This window comes from Engystomops pustulosus, chromosome 10 (genome assembly GCF_040894005.1).
Source record: "Engystomops pustulosus chromosome 10, aEngPut4.maternal, whole genome shotgun sequence".
In the NCBI taxonomy this organism is placed as follows: domain Eukaryota; kingdom Metazoa; phylum Chordata; class Amphibia; order Anura; family Leptodactylidae; genus Engystomops; species Engystomops pustulosus.
In genome coordinates, this window is record NC_092420.1 from 59002368 (window position 1) to 59021355 (window position 18988).

The 18988-nt window shown below is 41.1% G+C and overlaps 2 protein-coding genes across 6 annotated transcripts in view; one reads left to right on the plus strand and one right to left on the minus strand.

Annotated features, from left to right (window-relative positions):
• Positions 1-15319, minus strand: part of AGL (amylo-alpha-1,6-glucosidase and 4-alpha-glucanotransferase) — a 55263-nt gene extending 39944 nt beyond the window's left edge. For 2 of the 4 annotated variants that reach the window (XM_072127730.1, XM_072127733.1), the window contains exons 1-2: positions 3191-3346; positions 2713-2862 (exon numbers count right to left, since the gene is read on the minus strand). In XM_072127730.1, the coding sequence (XP_071983831.1) occupies positions 2713-2794 (82 nt within the window). In that variant the 5' untranslated portion in view covers positions 2795-2862; positions 3191-3346. Of the gene's footprint in view, positions 1-2712; positions 2863-2967; positions 3117-3190; positions 3347-15248 lie in introns of those variants that run through there. The other 2 variants (XM_072127731.1, XM_072127732.1) reach the window with 2 other exon arrangements.
• LOC140104266 (LIM homeobox transcription factor 1-alpha-like) overlaps positions 11118-18988 on the plus strand; it is a 100364-nt gene continuing 92493 nt past the window's right edge. The window contains exon 1 of one of the 2 annotated variants that reach the window (XM_072127734.1): positions 11118-11427. In XM_072127734.1, coding sequence (XP_071983835.1) covers positions 11324-11427 — 104 coding nt within the window. In that variant the 5' untranslated portion in view covers positions 11118-11323. The remainder of the gene's footprint in view (positions 11428-18988) is intronic. The other variant, XM_072127735.1, reaches the window with a different exon arrangement.

Below are 18988 nucleotides of genomic sequence, written 5' to 3' on the forward strand. Positions count from 1 at the left end.
GGCTATATACTGTGGGGCAGGCGCTGGCTATATACTGTGGGGCAGGCGCTGGCTATATACTGTGGGGCAGGCGCTGGCTATATACTGTGGGGCAGGCGCTGGCTATATACTGTGGGGCAGGCGCTGGCTATATACTGTGGGGCAAGCACTGGCTATATACTGTGGGCCTGGCACTGGCTATATACTAGGGGGCTGCTGGCTATATACTGTGGGGCAGACACTGGCTATATACTAGGGGGCTGCTGGCTATATACTGAGGAGCAGGCAAAGGCTATATACCAAGGGAGCAGGCACTGGCTATATACTAGGGGGCTGCTGGCGATATACTGGGGGGCAGGTACTGGCTATATACTTTGGGGCAGGCACTGGCTATATACTGGGGGGCAGGCACTGGCTATATACTGGGGGGCAGGCACTGACAATATACTGGGGGGGCAGTCACAGGCTATATACAAGGGGACTACTGGTTTTATAATAGATGGCAGGGGTTGGCTATACACTGTGGGGAGGCCGTGACCAATGCATTTCCCACCCTTGGCAATACTCGAGTCAATAGGTCTTATAGTCAAGTATATACGGTTTGTCAAGCCTTCTATAAATATGACAACATAACAAGAAAGCTCCATACATAAGTGTTGTTAGCCAATGCTACTTCCTTTTAAGAAAAATGTCAACTTGCTGGTAAAAAGGACGTGTCATCATTCATTAGCCAAACGCTTTTTAGAAGAGGAGCTATCTCTCCCAAAACACGGCTTATCCAAGTGAGCATTTTATCTGAATGGGGAGAGGGAAAAACCTGCGGCCATACACTCTACTCGTATGTTGGTGGCTTAGTCTTACTTCTCTTCCCTGACATCTGCGCCATGTGAGAGCCATAAGGAAATTCATTTCCATTAGATAGTAAGCCCATCCTGACAACATACCCAACCCACCCTTTAAGCTACGAGGGGCCAAAAATGCAGAGCCTACCTTCCTAAAATGGAGGAGGGACAAAAGGATAGATGACTATAACAGCTACCGTCCTTTTCGGACTATAAGGCGCACCAGATTATAAGGCGCACCATCAATAAATACCAAAAGCAAAAGAGCTTAGAAAAATAATAATTTATACTTTATTCAAAATAACACATATTGTACATGTAAACAACTTTCAAAAAGGATTCCTGAAAGTCAGAATATAAGGGGAACAAGATATGTCCAGGTGGAAATGGGACAAACACAGAGTACCTATGACTCCCCTACACATGCCTCAAAAAATATGCCAAAAAGACATATCAATTATGTATTATGTCCGAAAGTAGGACTTGTTTTGAGAAAAGTAGACCTATATGTAATTAGACAGTACAAACAATCGGAGGTACCATCCGGTACTAGTGAAAAGGTCAAAAAAGCAGGCCACACTTACTCAAAGGCATTATACAAAAGGCACAGAGGCAATCAGAGGGAGGGCCAACAGGAACACCCCGACACCTCCTGACGAAGCATCAGTGCGAAACGCGCGTGTTCCTGTTGGCCCTCCCTCTGATTGCCTCTGTGCCTTATGTATAATGCCTGTGGGTAAGTGTGGCCTGCTTTTTGTAGTTGTTTACATGTACAATATGTGTTATTTTGAATAAAGTATAAATTATTATTTTTCTAAGCTCTTTTGTTTTTGGTGTTTGTTGGTTCTGGATTTTGGAGGGCGGTTGAGACTGCATATGGGGCCTTTTTTGGTTTTTCATGCACCATCAATAAATGCCTGCTAAAACGTCTAGGTTCATATATAAGGCGCACTGGATTATAAGGCGCACCTGATTGTAAGGATGAATGACCAGCAGGTGGCAGACTTGTGCACAGTTCCAGGCAGCTGTTGTCTGTAAGTACTGCTCATATATAAGGCGCACTGGACTGGCGCACCTTTGATTTCTGAGAAAATCAATGGATTTTTTGTGCGCCTTATAGTCCGAAAATCTGGCATTTAAAGTGCACTAAGACAATGTTTTATAGTGCAGTCTACAAGTGGTATAAGCCAAAGGTTGGGTGAGTGGCCCATTTGTCGTCCACCTCAAATATCATGTCTGTGGCCAGATGTTCCTCAGCATTTACATGGTAAACATGTCACTTTGTATAACCCGTCAGGATCTGGCCCAGTGGATTACAAGCCAATTAGTACTTGTTAGTAAGTGCAAGGAGTCAGCAAAGACAGGGTGGGATAAAAGACACAAAGGAAACAGGTGGGGGATGGGATCAGGGTAAACCTCTTGTGTTATAACATGAGAGGTAAGTCTAGCAGCAGGATAGATAGATAGATAGATAGATAGATAGATAGATAGATAGACAGATAGATAGATAGATGTGACAAAGATAAATATTCATGTGAAAGGTTGTTATCTGAAACTTTGCTATATCTCCACTCTTGAATCTTCTGCAAACATAAGGGAACAGTGATCTGCAGTTTTGCTTTTTTAGCAATTTCTTTCAGTGTCAACATTGTGAGTGTTGTAATAGCAGCTTCATATTATTTTATCATAACCGTCCTGTGCATCGGCCATGTACCCTCAGGCTTTCTTTTCCTGTTACTCAAGTACATAGGAGAATTGCTCAAAATGCATTTCAAAAAATAGTGTAACAATAGTAATCCCAGATAATACACATGGAGGGGGACAGGGATATTCTCCAGATGTGCAGTCTGTGTGGTGCTTCATGCTGTAAAGTATAATGGGTTTTTTTTACCTTGTTCGAGCCTAAAGAGTCTTTTCTCCAACTTCTCCATATCATTGAGCATCAGAACCCGGACCTGCTTAGTGGGCTCCATCGTGGTTTCCTGGCGCTGGTTCTCTTGTCAGTTCACGGGCAGCAGTGACATAGAAATACAAATCACCCCTGTAAAGATAAACCAGAATAATAAATAAAACTAAGTAATAAGCTATTAAATATAAAAAAAAACAAAAAAAACAAACACAATCCCATAAATGATACAGGACTTACATGGCTGAGAGCTGTTAGTAAAAGTAATGGGAAAGGCTGGCAGGGATATTACAGGGATACCCTATACTACAGGCTGGGAGCAGGGTGGAAGGTGTGTGGCCATGCACTGGCGCTGTCAGAGACACAGTGTGACCATGGCATAGAGGAAGCCCTCCTAACACGACGTTGGCATGTGAGCAATCCTTGTTATCTAGCAAACAATCTAAATATATAAGCATCTCACCTCCTCCTGGACGTACTCCTCCTTCAAAGACCCTCTAAATGTCCCTGAGGCTCAGACAGAAATGCAGGACGTGCAGAGAGCGATAGAGTCAGGACAGTGCAAAGAGCAGGGACCTCCCCGTGTCCTCAGCACATCTCAGTCCTCCTCCTCCATGCCCAGGGCCCGGCCCTCCCTCTTCCCTGCCAGGATCAGCTGAACATACACAGCGCACACCTCCCACTGCATTCACAGTGTACATTACCAGCACTGAGCTCTGCTAGACGCTGCTTACATCCATCTACTGCACTAATAACACAGATCCCATCGTATGTATGGATAAGAAATAGGGGTGTAGCCGAGGGCAGGGCGGACTGTGCAGCTGCCAGGGGATAGCTATTGATCACCTCTACTTATCGGATACTGGTGACCTATTCTATTTATGCAAACTGCAAAGGCATAAAACATTGTAAAAGAAAACAATAAGAAAAAAACTAATCAATATTTTTTATTTCAGGACCTGACAATGGTATTGTACCCGCTCTCATGAGGCTGTAATTCTAGAGACGCCTGTGAGGTGAAACATGTCGGGGGGCTCGCTGTCATTGGCAGATTGCTGTGTGTACCGCAGATACTTTCACTAGTTTAGCCTAGGAGATAGACGATTACAAGCTTGTACTACCCAGGCGGAAGTAGTCTGGCCTGATCCAAGCAGTGTCCAACAGTTAAAGGGGTTGCCCACTTTCAGAAAAAGTTGTCCTAGAGCTCACATAACACTTGGCTAAGGCTAGCTACGTCTTGGCTTATAACCTTAAAGGGGTTGTCCACTTTCAGCAAATTATTGATATTGTTTGTGAAATGAAAAGTGATACAATTCCCCAATATACTTTATGTATCAATTTCTCATGGTTTTCTACATCTCTACTTGCTGTCCTTCTATAGGGGATAGAAAATCTGTCCATAGTCATGTGATGTCACACAGGTGCACAAGCCGTAAGTATCACAGAGAGTAATCAGAGCTGTGTGATAATGACCATGGAAAGATTTATATACACAGTGTAAAAATAGAAGCTTTCTGCAGCAGGACAGCAAGCAGAGATCTAGAACACTGCAAGGAATTGATACAGATAGTATTTTGGAAAATCGTATAACTTTTTGTTACACAAACAATATCAATAATTTGCTGAAAGTGGACAACCCCTTTAAGGTTATAAGCCAAGACAGAGCTAGCCTTAGCCAAGTGTTGTGTGTGCTTTAGGACACGGCACTGGCATTAAACTTTTAATACACATAACCTAATAAAAATAAATTTTATACAGCACCGTACATCACAAAAACCCTATGGCAAAACATCAGGAGATAAGGAACTCCTGAACACAGATCCTTTTATACCCAGGCTGAGAAGTTACTCCCACGTGTTTGTCTGGCAAACTCTGTGCCTGGGCGACAGCCTGTGTGCCCACAGAGATGCCTCCGAGTGCCATCTCTGGCACCAGTGCCATAGGTTCGCCACCACTGTCTTAGGGGTATGTGAGTGCAGGATTATTGAAGTGGTTTCCACCCTTGATCAGTCCCCAGAGCTCTCTGCATAGTGACTATGCTATTAGTATTAGTGTTGGCTTGATAGTATTCTGTGTCACGTAGCATAAAGTAGAAACCTATAGGAATTCACTAAAGGACATAACCTAATAATTGGCCCTCAATGTGTGATCAATGGGGGTCTAATACTAACACTACGCGCTCATCAACTGTTTCGGCAGACACCAGACAACAAAACCTGATACGGAAGCTCAGCTCTCATTACCTTTTATTTTTTAATATAACAGAAGGCAATTTATGCTGCAGAGTATCTACAAGATAACTTACCTACCTAATTTCGGGGATATAGTTTTTATTTTGCAGCGATTCCACAAAGGTGACTGATGCGGATTGTCGCTGCAGTCATTGCACTTTGTATGTGCCATAGGTGGCCTCTCATATAATACGCTACAAATGCCCCTCTGTCCAGTGACAGGCGCTTTACCTCACTCCAGCCCATACCTGGCATCATCCCTGAGGATTCAGCATTACATTCCCAGACATCCTTGGGCGGAAGAAGTGAATGTGTCACATACTTAATAAACAGAAACATGTGACTACAACTTATATGTACTCTAGCGCCCTCTAGTGGATGGCCAGAGAAACACATCTACTTGCCTGTTAATATGTATCCATTATCTTATTCTGTTTGTAAATGATAATGTAAGTGTGTCCTATGTATTCAGGGATATTTACTCATTAGGTCAGTGCCATCACAATATGAATAATTTACATCATTTGGTAATTTGTGATGTCTTGATACTTTGAAAAGCCAAAAAAAAGCCTTTGTATCTCTTTACCGTATGGAATAGTTACTTCTATACTTTGATAGATTGGGTATTTTGGGAGCCAGAGATACTTAACATGTTCATGAATTGATTTGTTTATTTACATATGTCTTCCAGGGAAAGGGGATCACTGCCAATTTTTACATTTACATTTTGTTACAATTTTTCCAGGGCATTTGAACCCTAGGGGGTCTGATCACTTGTTCAATCTACTGCAATACAACTATGTAGGAAATGCAGAGTAGCAGGACAGGGATCTTCTAAGAAGCTTGAGGCTGCAATGGCAACGGTTTGGCGCCCCTAATAATATCACAATGGGCTCCAGTCGAAACAATCACAGCAGTTACCAGCAGGTATAATACAGCAGACACCTGTCCTGTACGGAAAGAGCTCACAGGCACCATGATGTACAGTCCCAGCGAGAGGACAGTTTTCTAGACATGATCATGCTCCTTGTAGAGGTCATTGATAAGGAAGTAGGGATTAAAAATTACTCAACCTCCATAACAAATTATTACCATTAGCAATGTACAGTATACTTTCAACTGTCTTCAATGGACCGATCAAAATCTTTGGTCCTGTTGTAAGCAAGCAAGCTGGCCCGGAAGCTGGTGTCCAGTAATAGATTATGGGGGCAGATTTATCAAGCTGTCTGAAAGTTAGAATATTCTCATGTGCCCATGGCAACCAATCACAGCTCCCCTTTAAAATATTAAAGAGCACTGGTACAATGAAAGCTGAGCTGTAATTGGTTGCCATGGGCAACTAGGAATATTCTGACTTTCAGACAGCTTTATAAATCTGCCCCTATGTCTGCATCATGGCATTCAAAATGTTCAACCCCTGAGGAAGCTACTTTTGGTTGCTTCCTTTTTATAATACATGTTACTTATGGACTAGGTTTATTTGTAGCATATGTTGGCTATTTTGACTATATATATTATTATCCCAGTGGTTCTGTAACATTTATCAGCACTATCTATAGCACTTGGATGTAATATTATTGTATTGCATGTCCCCTGCTGCCACTGTATCTAGGTCTATACTTTGTAGTAGTGGGTTGGATGTGGATTCTTAAGGGGACTTTCTTTTGGTGACACCATCATATTTCCTAGTCCCGCTTAGATCTTTCATCTGGGGTATATTTCCCCCTTCTTTTAAGTTTGGGTGTACACATATGTATTTTGAATAAAGTTTTTGGTAATTGACATATGGTTTTGTGTTTTGTTTGCAATTTGATGGTTGGCATATGTCTAGCTCCTTATACGGTTGTTTAATTGTGCAGGGGGTCCTTGCTTTTACAACTCAAAACGCCCCCTAACTTGTGTTGCATGATGACTAGTGCTGCTGCGCCACAAAAGGGTCGCGTGCGGCACAAATGTAGTACAGGCACTTCTTAAATACCTGTATGTGAAAACTGCCGCACAGCCCTTTATTTTAATAATTTCAAATTGAAGATTTAAATGAATTGTCAATGCCCGGATGAGAATACCCCTTTAAGTCACGTCTTCCTCTTTAGGTTTAATAGTTGTTGTTGGCAGGAGATAGTTAAACTCTGAGTGGTAAGTCATAAGATAAGCTCACGTCACTGTTCTTTGCATAATGTGGCGCAGACAGTAAATAATGAAAGTGAAAATGATAACAGATGAACACTATGAAGATTAGTCTGACGTCTTCTAACCTGTAAAAGAGCAGTATGAGGCAGAGCTGCGCAGGTATAACACCTACCATCATGGACCTCTGCATATTCTGCTTTTCTCTGTTATCCTTGCTGTCCTTTACTGCTGTATTAGGAGGTAAGTGCACATTCCTTGTATTAACCCCTCAGGGAGACGGACACTGCAGGACACAGCATTTTTTTCATTGCCTTGTCATAAAAGTCATAACTATTTACATTTCTGAAGTTGTACTTTTTGATTGAGTTGTTATTTATTTAACTGTTGAATACATTTTATTAACTCTTTCTGGGGACAAATAAAACCCATAAATCTTGTCATCTTACTTTGTACTAGTTTTGTGCTGTTCGCTATAAGGAATTCCTTAGTACTGACCATGGCATTTAGGGGGTAAACTGCTTCAATACAGCTTCTTAGCCCGTGCACTCACCATGATGTATTCGTATGATGAAGCACAACATTAAACAATCTTGTTCTTCACCTAAAGATTATTTCTCTGTTCCTCACTACTAGACATCCCTGTCTGCACTTCAAAGCAACAAGTTTCCATCAATGAAGGGGGAAAGGCTGTCCTGTCTTGCCTCTTCTCACAAGGAGGTTTAACAGGCAATCCCCAAGTGTTGTGGATGATGAATACAGGAGCGCAGGACACTGTGGTACATGAACAGCGCTGGCAGGAGCCATTTCACAATCAAAGTGCAGCCTATGTAGGAAGGACTGCAATGTACAAGGACTGGCTACAGCGCAGAGATGCTACTCTCCATGTGACTGGGGTCAGACCAGTGGATGATGGGGAGTACAGCTGTTGGATCATAGAGGCTTCTCCAAGCCTAAAATCATCCACTAAGTGCTGCACAACAAGACTGTATGTGACCAAGAAGTGGAAAGGTGAGGACTGCGGCCATGTAAAATCATACTGTGTTGTATAGTAACATGCTAAGTAGTCATAGCCAAAGTAATCAAAAAATGGCCAGAAAACACAATATTTCGTAGTTTGGGAAATTTGGTGGGTGGAAATACATCCATACGAAGCTCTGGATAGCACAGGTTATGCAGATATTATATTTTAATATTTCTCCTTATTAATGTGGCATCCAACATGTGTTATTTCAGCATTGTGGGGGCTCTTCTCCCCAGAAATACTGTATCAATGAATATTAATACATATATGGAGCAGCAGTGGTAACTCTGGGGCGAGATGTTCTGCAGCAGCATGTAGTACTGAATCTGCTCTGGGTTAATGAATGCCAAGACATGGGGTGAGAGGAATATTATTATTACCTGAAAATATGAGATGGCTAAAAAAAATATCACATGAACGCAAGATAACCAACTATTCCTAAGGGTTACAGTAGACTCGATTGTAGTACAGATAGCACCTGGTTATTACTACAGAGAAGCAATAAAGTTCCAACCTAAACTGCAGTCATGAGTTTGTCCCAGGTGGGGAAAACCAGAACCACCACCACCAGAAGAGCCCAACCGGCTCAACCAACCCCCTGTGCAGGGGGCCAAAGACTTCATCTACCATTAAGGGGAAGGGAGACCACTGGGATAAAGTGTGGGCACTAGGAACTGATGCCCTTGTGTAAAGAATGTACCAGTCAATAGAAGGTTATAAGAGAAGCCTGTGTGAAGGACTAGATTGTAAAGTGCGTAATACTGCAAACAAAGTAAACATGTGGAAAAGATAGACAGATAGGGAGCAGTGCCGTCCAGAACACTTAATGCCAATGCTCAGCTGCCAAAAGAAAGGTGACCCTATACAATAGTCTGTGAAAAGCAGAGGTTACATAATCCCATTCATTCTACAGCAATAATAATAATAACAAATCCATATTATATAGACAATATAACACATATCAACCCTGACTGCTGGTCTTATACCCAGAACTAGATATAGATACATATGATGCTCCCAGTTTGTATCGCTGGACCCGCAGCTGGGACAGATCTTAAAGCCACATTACATGGACTGCTTTATAAAACCATTATATGATAGGATTTACAACTCTAACAATGTGGACTAGAGTTTGCACTAACATTTTTCCAGAAGGGTAATATTACTCCTCTTACTATTTTTGAGGAGTATTTTTTGCCTAGGAGGAGTATGAAAATTTCAGTAATACATATATACAACTCATAGCCGTATATAATGTTAATAGCATGTTCTAGACAGGAGAAGCTATTCATGAAAAGGGTCTGTCCTGCCCAAACATAAAAATAAGAAGATACACGGTCAGATCCCAGGGCAACCAAAAGTGTAACCAGGAATGATAGAGAGCGGTTGGAATTATATCAGTGAAATGCTGTATTTTTGTTAATAACAATGAATTAGAGAATGTGTTATTTTGTTATCCTCAATACAAAATAATAATCTTGTCTCCATAGGGATAACCCTTTAAACTGGGTGGAGGTCATGTCAGAATGTCTGAGGTAGACTGATGTCATTTCCTTTTCTCTTACAGGAGACATAAGACAAGCTGTTGTGGCTTGTACCTTTTACATTGCTTCTTTGGCTCTCTTACTTTTTTGTCTGAATCGCTGCAGACCACAGAAGGCATCCAGTGTTAACATCTATGAAATCTGAAGAAGACGCCTATTTCAAAATGTTTTCACCAGTTTTCTGTATTTCATACTAGTTAATGCAAAGAAACCATAACATAGAATGATTTACACATGCTAAAAAGTGTACATTTTACAAATAGCGATCCATCATCTATCTTATTTATTATAAAGTGTTTCTCTAATGGCCATTTACATGTTACATGCAAAAACGTATACCGTAGTTCATGGGGGAAATATTCAGCAGATGGTCTCAGGGATTGAAATGTTCAATGTCACCAGCCTTGGTCTAGAGCTAATGAGGTTAATGTCAGTATCTGTAGTGATTTAGGGTATTGAAGAGATCAGTATTAACATCTCTAGTGGTTAGTATCAGCTGTGGTCTATTACATTTATGGGGTCAACATCTTAGGTGTTCAAGGATAGAGAAGGAGTATTGCTGCATACCTGGCGTCTAGTGGGTTAATCGCCTCTCCAGACTACAGCCTGCAGGCAGGAAGCTGAATGCACTGAACATACATCTTCTTTTTCTGCTATTATCAGCCCCAGGCTGTGACTGCACAGTTATCTACTTGACTTGGATAACTTCATGATGTAAGGAATGGATGTAAATATATTGTGAACGAGTTTGAGGGTACGTTCCCATATTTCGGCCTTTCTGATGCAGTTTTTAAAGCCAAATAGGTATGGATCATAACATATAATGAAAAGATGCTTCTCCTCCTCATCATCTCCTTGGAACTTCAAAAATTGCAGCAAAAAAACTGAATACACCATTGGGAACGCACCATTGGAATTCCATTATCAAAACGATATGTAAAAGGGCCAGTAACAAGAAGTCTTGTTATATTCTGTCACTGGCCCCCAGACAAGCACTTTCATATTCTATATATTATATGGAACACCTCTTTATAGTACACATATTATTGTGTTTCCAGACATTTGTGAGAATTGTAAAGTTATTATTATTTTCCTATTTTCCTTTTAGCTTGAAAATTCTGCCGATATAAACCAACTTTTATTATTTAATATGCTGCTGTTTGTGATTGTTTTATATTTGTGTCCAAACTTGTCACAATAACGTTTAATGTGATGGAGTAATAACACAAGTGGTTGCATGTGGAAAAGACTATTTCTTTTCAGAGTAGTTGTTATGTTCTGTTCCTCGTCTGCTTATATTTGCTAATAAAGCTGGGTTTGAATAAATAACTACTCTTCCAGTGCTGAAGTTCTTCAAGGAAGTTCCCACAGTATTATGATACAATGGGAAGTATTATAATGGTGTTGTTCAGAAATAGCCAAAAATGGATGTCATAGTCCAAAAACAGCCCCACCCTTGTCTACAGATTATGTGTGGTATTGCAGCTGTTCCCCATTCATTTCCAGAAACCTGAACTGTTTTATCAGATAAAACTCAGACAGGGGAAATGCTGTTTTTTGGAGGGCAGCAAGTCTTTTTCTTACCCTGAACAACTCATTGTGGAGACTATTTCCAGCAAAGTTATATTGCCTCAGCTATGCTGTTTTTGTAAATGAGGAAATTTACTTAAATGAGCTTTACAGGAAACAGAAACAAATGGCAGGGAATCCACTCGGATAAAAATGAGTTATTCACATCTTCTCCCAACATATCTGACTGCAACAAAAAAGTGAGGTAAGTAACATGAGATTTATTTTTCCATTTTCCATTGGCAGTAGACCAACATTTAGCTTGCAGATAATCCTAATCCATTTACTTATCCATATTCAGATTATCCTAATCCCTTTCAATTAAGTCCTAAAAAGTTATACAACTAAAATATTCAAGAAGCATGAAGAACAGCATAAAGACCATCTTTGTTATGAACAGCCAAAAATCTGATGAGCATGAAGGGTCTCCTCACTCTAACCATCCAATCTTTGCAACATGAGACACAAATAAATGATACTGATATTGCCAAAATAAAGCTGACTTTAGCTGGGAGGCTTTGTTAGAGCCAATTAATACCTAGTTTTATCATCAGTTTTCTGCATCACTTAATATGTACCAAAACCACAAAGAGAATTTATTAAAACTGGTGTTGGAACGCCTCCTCAACTGGCATTCCAGCTCCCTATCTATTAGAGCAGTGGTGGCAAACCAATGGCACGGGTGCCAGAGGTGGCACTCTGAGCCCTTTCTGTGGGCACTCAGGCAATCACCCCGAGACAGCGTTCACCAAACAGGACCAAATCTTCCTGCAGTCCCAGGTACCTTGAGAGATGCTGCTTTCAGAGTTTTTTAAAGAAACACTTCATATTCAACTGCGGAAAAAGTGAGAAGGTGTTCACAGAAGTGCATTATCTTTGGAAGTCATCCTGCTGGATCCTCCATTTTCCTGTACAGAAACCTAAGGAGAAGCCACAATGATGTCTGAATTTGCCCTCCTTCTTTCAACTATATTGGTGGCCTCAGGGGGCTGATATGATTGAAAGCTGTGACAGAACAAGGACAATAAGTTCTGCTTAAAATGCCATGTTGGCACTTCCCGGCAAATAAGTGGATTTTGGTTGTAGTTTGGGCACTTGGTCTCTAAAAGGTTCGCCATCACTGTATTAGAGGCTCTGGCTCTGCCAGGTTGGATCTATTTAGACCAGGCCTGATGTTGCAGAGTTTTCTTCTATAGTCTCTATCAGTTTAGTGGTGCGCTGGGCATTCAAACCATTCCCCGTCCCACTCTCCGTCCACGTAAAACTGCGTTTGGATGCTTTGAACCTGCGTTTTTAAACAAACTGAAAACGCATGCTGTAAAACGGTCCAAAAACGCAATGGGTGGCATCACCCTTAGGGCGTGTTCACACGTTCCGTTAGCATTGCATTCATAACGCGACACTAGTGCACAGGGGGCGGGGCTCGAGCCGATCGCATATGCGTTTCCCGGCTTCTGGCTCACAAAAAACTGATGGCACTGTCAACTCACCTATACATCACATGTTGCATCCTCTATTATTTGTCTTCAAATAGATAATTTTGTTTGGGTGTAAATTACTTTAAATATAATCTTATATATCTTACATCTTACATATAATCTAAACAGTGTTTATTCTGAGGGGCAGGATGCCTTTACTTCTAGTAAGATGTCCTCTATCACATTATTACTATACAGGTGGTCCCCTACTTAAGAACACTCGACTTACATACGACCCCTAGTTACAAACGGACCTCTGGATGTTGGTAATATACTGTACTTTAGTCCTAGGCTACAATGATCAGCTGTAACAGTTATCACAGGTGTCTGTAATGAAGCTTTAGTGTTTATATTGATTCTTATGACAACCCAACATTTTTAAAATCCAATTGTCACAGAGACCAAAAAAGTTCTGGCTGGGGTTACAATGATAAAATATACAGTTCCGACTTACATACAAACTCAACTTAAAAACAAACCTACACACCCTATCTTGTATGTAACCCGGGGACTGCCTGTATAATCCAGCAGCATAACACACTGCAGGATATTCTGTTTAAAAAAGGCCTTTAAGTACAAAAATCTAAAAAGTAATATGTTTAACACACAAAAGGTTAAAATAAATGATGCAAAGAGGGAAAAATCCAATTCTATGCAAATTCTTTATTTTCTGAGCTATTACATGAAGTGGAAGGTGTTTTCGTTTTCATATACAAATTCAGTCTTTCACAAAAATGCTAAACTTGTGTATAAATTAAAATAACAGTGACATACCTCCGAACTCAGGGTAAGAGGGACAAAAGAGGAATCTTGTACCCTAAGGTTGGTGACACACATGGCGTTTTTAGGCCGTTTTTATTGTGTCTCTTACCCCCCATATTGTGTCCTGTTGTTGTATATTAAACATCAGCTACATATCTTTCCATTACCCCTACAGAATATATGTCTCAGCTATGTGTGTCCCGAAAGTTCTCTGCTTCACTATTGCATTTAACTCTATCTGCATCCTATAGAAATTAAAATAACAATGGAAAGAGAGTCAAAAGAGGCCATGACCATTGCCCAGCCCCCTAGTTTAGTATTATTTCTACCTAAGTAGCCCCCACTTATATAATAGGGAATGTCCGGAATTTAACAATACCAAGAAGTTTTTGTTGAAAAATTATGTATATATTTTATTAATATTCCAAATCATACACATATACAGCTCCCAAAATGGGAGTTTAAAAAGTTAACAAAATACCAGGGGAACAAGGTGTCCCAGTTGAAAATGGGACCACACAGACTACCAAAACGGCCCCCCTCCTCCTTTCCGTGCCCCAAAAATGAAGGCGTGCCAAATATAGATAGTGGTTATAACTATGCCCAGCAACAGGGCCAAAGAGGTAGAAGAGGGTGAACAACAATACAAATTTAGCCAATTCGATAAACCGGATGTCCGGGATTTAACAGAGAACAGGCAGCAACTGGCAGTGCTGCTGGTGAATGGGAGCGCTGGGGGAGGGTATATGTGATTGGTTTTTTTATTCCATCTTTCTGTAGATCCCTAGCAGTTTCCCTATTTTGGGTGCCCCCTCCCCACATATAATTCCCCTTTACTTGCATTTTATGCTCCAATAGGCTTTGCTGTAATCTTAGAAATAACAATACAATACAATACAATGGGGGACTACTAAGGTGTATTTTGCTCCTTTTTGCTACATGCACTTCTTGGCTCAATAAACTGCACCTGAAAAATCATCTTGGATTTGAGGTAGATAGTGGAAGCTATTACAGCCGTCCTCCTGCAAATGAGCGCAGGCACACAGCTTCTGGAAAGGGTTAAATGAGTGCAAGATGAGGTGAAGCTTTCTACCCTCCAATAAGGTGTGAGTAACATATGACAAGGTGAGATTGGCTCCTGAGTAACATATGACAAGGTGAGATTGGCTCCTGAATAACATATGACAAGGTGAGGTACTGATACTCATGGCTCCTGAGTAACATATGACAAGGTGAGAATGGCTCCTGAGTAACATATGACAAGGTGAGAATGGCTCCTGAGTAACATATGACAAGGTGAGAATGGCTCCTGAGTAACATATGACAAGGTGAGATTGGCTCCTGAATAACATATGACAAGGTGAGGTACTGATACTCATGGCTCCTGAGTAACATATGACAAGGTGAGAATGGCTCCTGAGTAACATATGACAAGGTGAGGTACTGATACTCATGGCTCCTGAGTATCAGTACTCACAGGCAGACATTACAGCTTTGGCCCTTATTCACACTTGTTTATTTTGGTCAGTTTTGCGACAGAATGTGCAAACCAAAATACAGACTGTAAGTGTGAATGCGGCCATAGCGTGTCTTGGGCAGAGAAAACCTACATACTGTCATAAGATAAATTACAATGATTGTCCCTAATGCTGACACTGTACTATACATGGAGCACACACTGAAAGGGGCGCAACACCTATCTGCATGCAGATTATAACAGGATCGCAGGGGTTAAACCCGCTTTCCGCCCTGCACTCACATCACCATATATATACACAGCACTCACCTTACTGTCACCTCAGCTGTTCCCAGGCTGTACTCTGTCTTCCTACCGACTGACAATAAAGTTGATTGAATTTTTTTTTTTCAAAATAGCTTTATTGAAAAGAAGACAATGTACAACACTCGTCATACACGGATTGTGTCTGGTATGAAGCTGTTCCTCCGTCCTATACCATTCAGTACTGACATAGCTAGAATGGAGCTACATATAGAATCTCCTCCATAGCAGCCTCACTACAGGGGAATGCCTGTGGGGAGGACCTTGAAGCTGCTCCAGAACATCTATAAGCAGTAAATTATCTTATCATCTTGTCAACTAAAAAATGCAGTTTCACTTTTCACATACTCACAATAAAATGCTATTTTTTTAGGGTTGTAAAGGTCGTTTTTTCTGTATGATAACGTGGAATGATCGAACCTGTCCAATTGATTAAAGGGGGCACCAGAAAACTTACATATAAAAGTTGACATATTTTGTGCGCAATCAATTTTGCAAATTAATTTTTAAATGGCATTTTTTTTTTTAATAAAAAGTGGTTGCCTTAAAAAGGGACAGATTGTCAGACTTAATTGTTTGACAGATGCCTCATGAAACAGGCCAAAAAAGCTGGTATGATTCATGCCCCCCATAATCCTCTCCCCAGCCCCTTTCTATATATGCTAAATTTATTTTAATGTATGTTGGGAAAGTTGTACTAAATGTTCCTAAAAGATCTGACCTCTTACCAAATAAGAGGTCGGATCCACGTATCTCCTACGCTGGCAGTCGGGTATATTCATGAACTGACAGCGGCTGTGGGCGTGGCGTGCTTAATGACAGCGCATCATGGAGAGCCGGCAGCGATTGCGCAGTATATGCGATGCTGCTGGCTTCTCTTACAGGTCCCCTCTGAGAGCGGGCGAGAAGTGAAACAGAGGGGCGTGGTGGACAAGTGTTGGGGGAGTGTCGGCCAGAGTATACAGAGAAGTGCCAGCCCCCTCATGAATATACCCGACTGCCAGCGCAGGAACATTTAGTACAAGTTTCCCAACAATACATGCAGCCTGTAAATGTATGCCCACACGGCTAGGACCGGGCCAGCATACATCCGCCGCGATGAAGAGGAGGTGGGGTGATCCCTCTCCTCTCCATAGAGATGCATGGCGTAGGTCTTTCTCAAAAGAAAGATTCACCTATTTAAAATGCCACTAGAACTGTGCTTCTAGGTGCAACGGTTCAGAAGATATAGCCATTTGAATTTGACATCTATACACCCACATGGAATGTGCAATTAGGATATTCAGATACAGTATATAGATACAGAGATATAGCAGTCATAAATGGGTTATTGAAAAGGGTCACACCTGGCAATTCATCTCTATGCAGATAAGTTCCAATACCAGAACAAACCATGATCACATATGGTGCTGTTTTTGGAAGAAAGCAGCCATGTTTTCAGCCTCCAGACAAGCCCTTCAAGGGTTGTAATAAGGTGGATAAGATAGATAAAGGAATCCTTTAGGAGCCAATTATTCCAGAGCTTGTGCTTTGACTATGGGCTACTGGGGCATTTTGACTATGAGCTATTGTGTAGTAACTCTGACTATGGGCTACCGTTGGGCACTATGAATATAGGCTACTGTGAGGGCACTTTCACTATGGGCTACTGTGGGCTCTGTGTCTAAAAACTACTGTAAGCACTGTATCCATGGGTTACCGTGGGACATTGTTACTGTAATAGCTACAGTGGGGCACTATGACTGTTATCTTCTGTGTGGGCATTATGACTGTTGGCTACTATGGGGGCACTGTGACTATATTGGCTACTATTGGCTACTATATTGGCTACTGTTATAGTGATCTCTACAGGAGCAAGAGAACAGTTTTCCACTTGTGATAAGAAGGTGGAGGATATGATGAAGTGAGGAAGTTAAAGGGGTATTCCCATCTGGACATTCACATTTAATTTAATTCATTTGCCATATGTAAAGGTTTCTTCAATTGGATGTTATTAAGAAAAATGTAAAGATAATTTCTCATAAATGTAGCCATGTTGTCCATTAGAAACGAGATAGCTTCCTCGGATACGACCACCTTACACTCTTGCAGCGGTGGCCAGACATTCGCTATAGAGCCCAGCCTGACCTCCTGGATCCAGTGTTCATTATTACAGGACGGCTGTGGAACATGCAGTAACTCCCGGATATTTCATATACAAAAACTTTTTGTTTCCTTGTGCAATCCCTGCAGCAGAGGTGGCCGTATTCAGGGACACAGTTCAGGAGAATACCCCTTTAACATTAAAGTGATGCTAAATCTGCAGAGACAAATCATGGCTGCAAGAAGATGACATGATGTGCCAGTTAGAAAAAGAAAATGAAAGAGACTGCTCCAATCAAAAATGTCATCAGATTTACTGTAAGTATTACCCATGAGCTCACAATTCTCCAGCATCACCCCTGTGCTGTGGCTCTCTGTTATCTTCTCCTACAAGAGTGACCTACATGGACATAGTCTTGTACTATGTCAGATTTATCATCCAGCATCAGATGTCTATCTGTCTGACTCTTCTTCCGTTCTAATCCTCTCTCTATGAAGCAAACTTGGTTCTGGTCCTGTATCTTTGTAGAAAGCTTTGTTCTGGTACCATATACTGTATATGTAGTAATCTTGGTTCTGTTCTATATCATTGTAGTAAGCGTGGTTCTACTATATTATCTATGTTGTAAGCTTGATTCTACGGTATTACTGTATTACTACTGTTTAGCAGTATATAACAATTTTACTGATGATCTCTAATAGCCTGTCATTTGCAGGCTATGGAAGATCATTATACATGGCATGCCTACGAGTCTCTATGATACTGTAGCCTGCGGTGGCAATGTGACAGGCTTGTGTCATCTGTATTATACAGCTGAAACCCGCTGTGTACGGAGAACTCAGCCAGTGAGCTTTCTCCATACAACCCCCGCAGCACTAGGACATAATAGTATGTCATGGTGCGCAAAGGAGTAAACGTATAATCATTTACAAACCAGATGCCCAAATGCATACGAAGGAAAGCTAGGAAACAGGAACTTTGTAAGAAACATGTTTTTTTATTTTTTGCATTCACATAGTTGTCCATAGCCTTCAATTATCATGAGTAAAGGCACTTTCATTGCCACTTCCCTTATTTCAACACTAGATGGCAGCAACACAGGTAGAAAACATAAGAAACAGGGTTCTGAATTGTATTGTACTATGAGGATAGATGAAGGCAGAGCGCTATACATATGTATGATCATATTTCAATAAGGTTACGGTAATACAGTAAAACTGAATGTTTTTTTGGCACGTTCAGTGTGTGTACGCCAGGATAGCTCCACGTATATATTCCGAACATGTGAATGGAGTTATACCAGAAGCCAGAGGCATCCTTTCTGCCTGCGTTTTCTCAGTATACATTGCACCAAGCAGAAAACACTGGATGATACAGCACAGCAGTATGTGTTCAGCAGAGGCCATTAAAGGCTATTGGGGATGGATTAAATATAGCCTCCACCAAATAGTTACGTCACTCGTAAGACACCCGGAATATCACTGGCTGCTATGGATGATCACTTCTGAAGTAAACAGGAGCAGGGAGAGAGGTAAGTATTTGATCTTTATTATTTTTAAACCTTCCCAGCCATATATTGAAACAAATAAAAACCTGGACAACCGCTCTAAGATTTGGGTTTACTACCACCCAACTTTAACCCTACCTTAGGGTTAGGATGAAC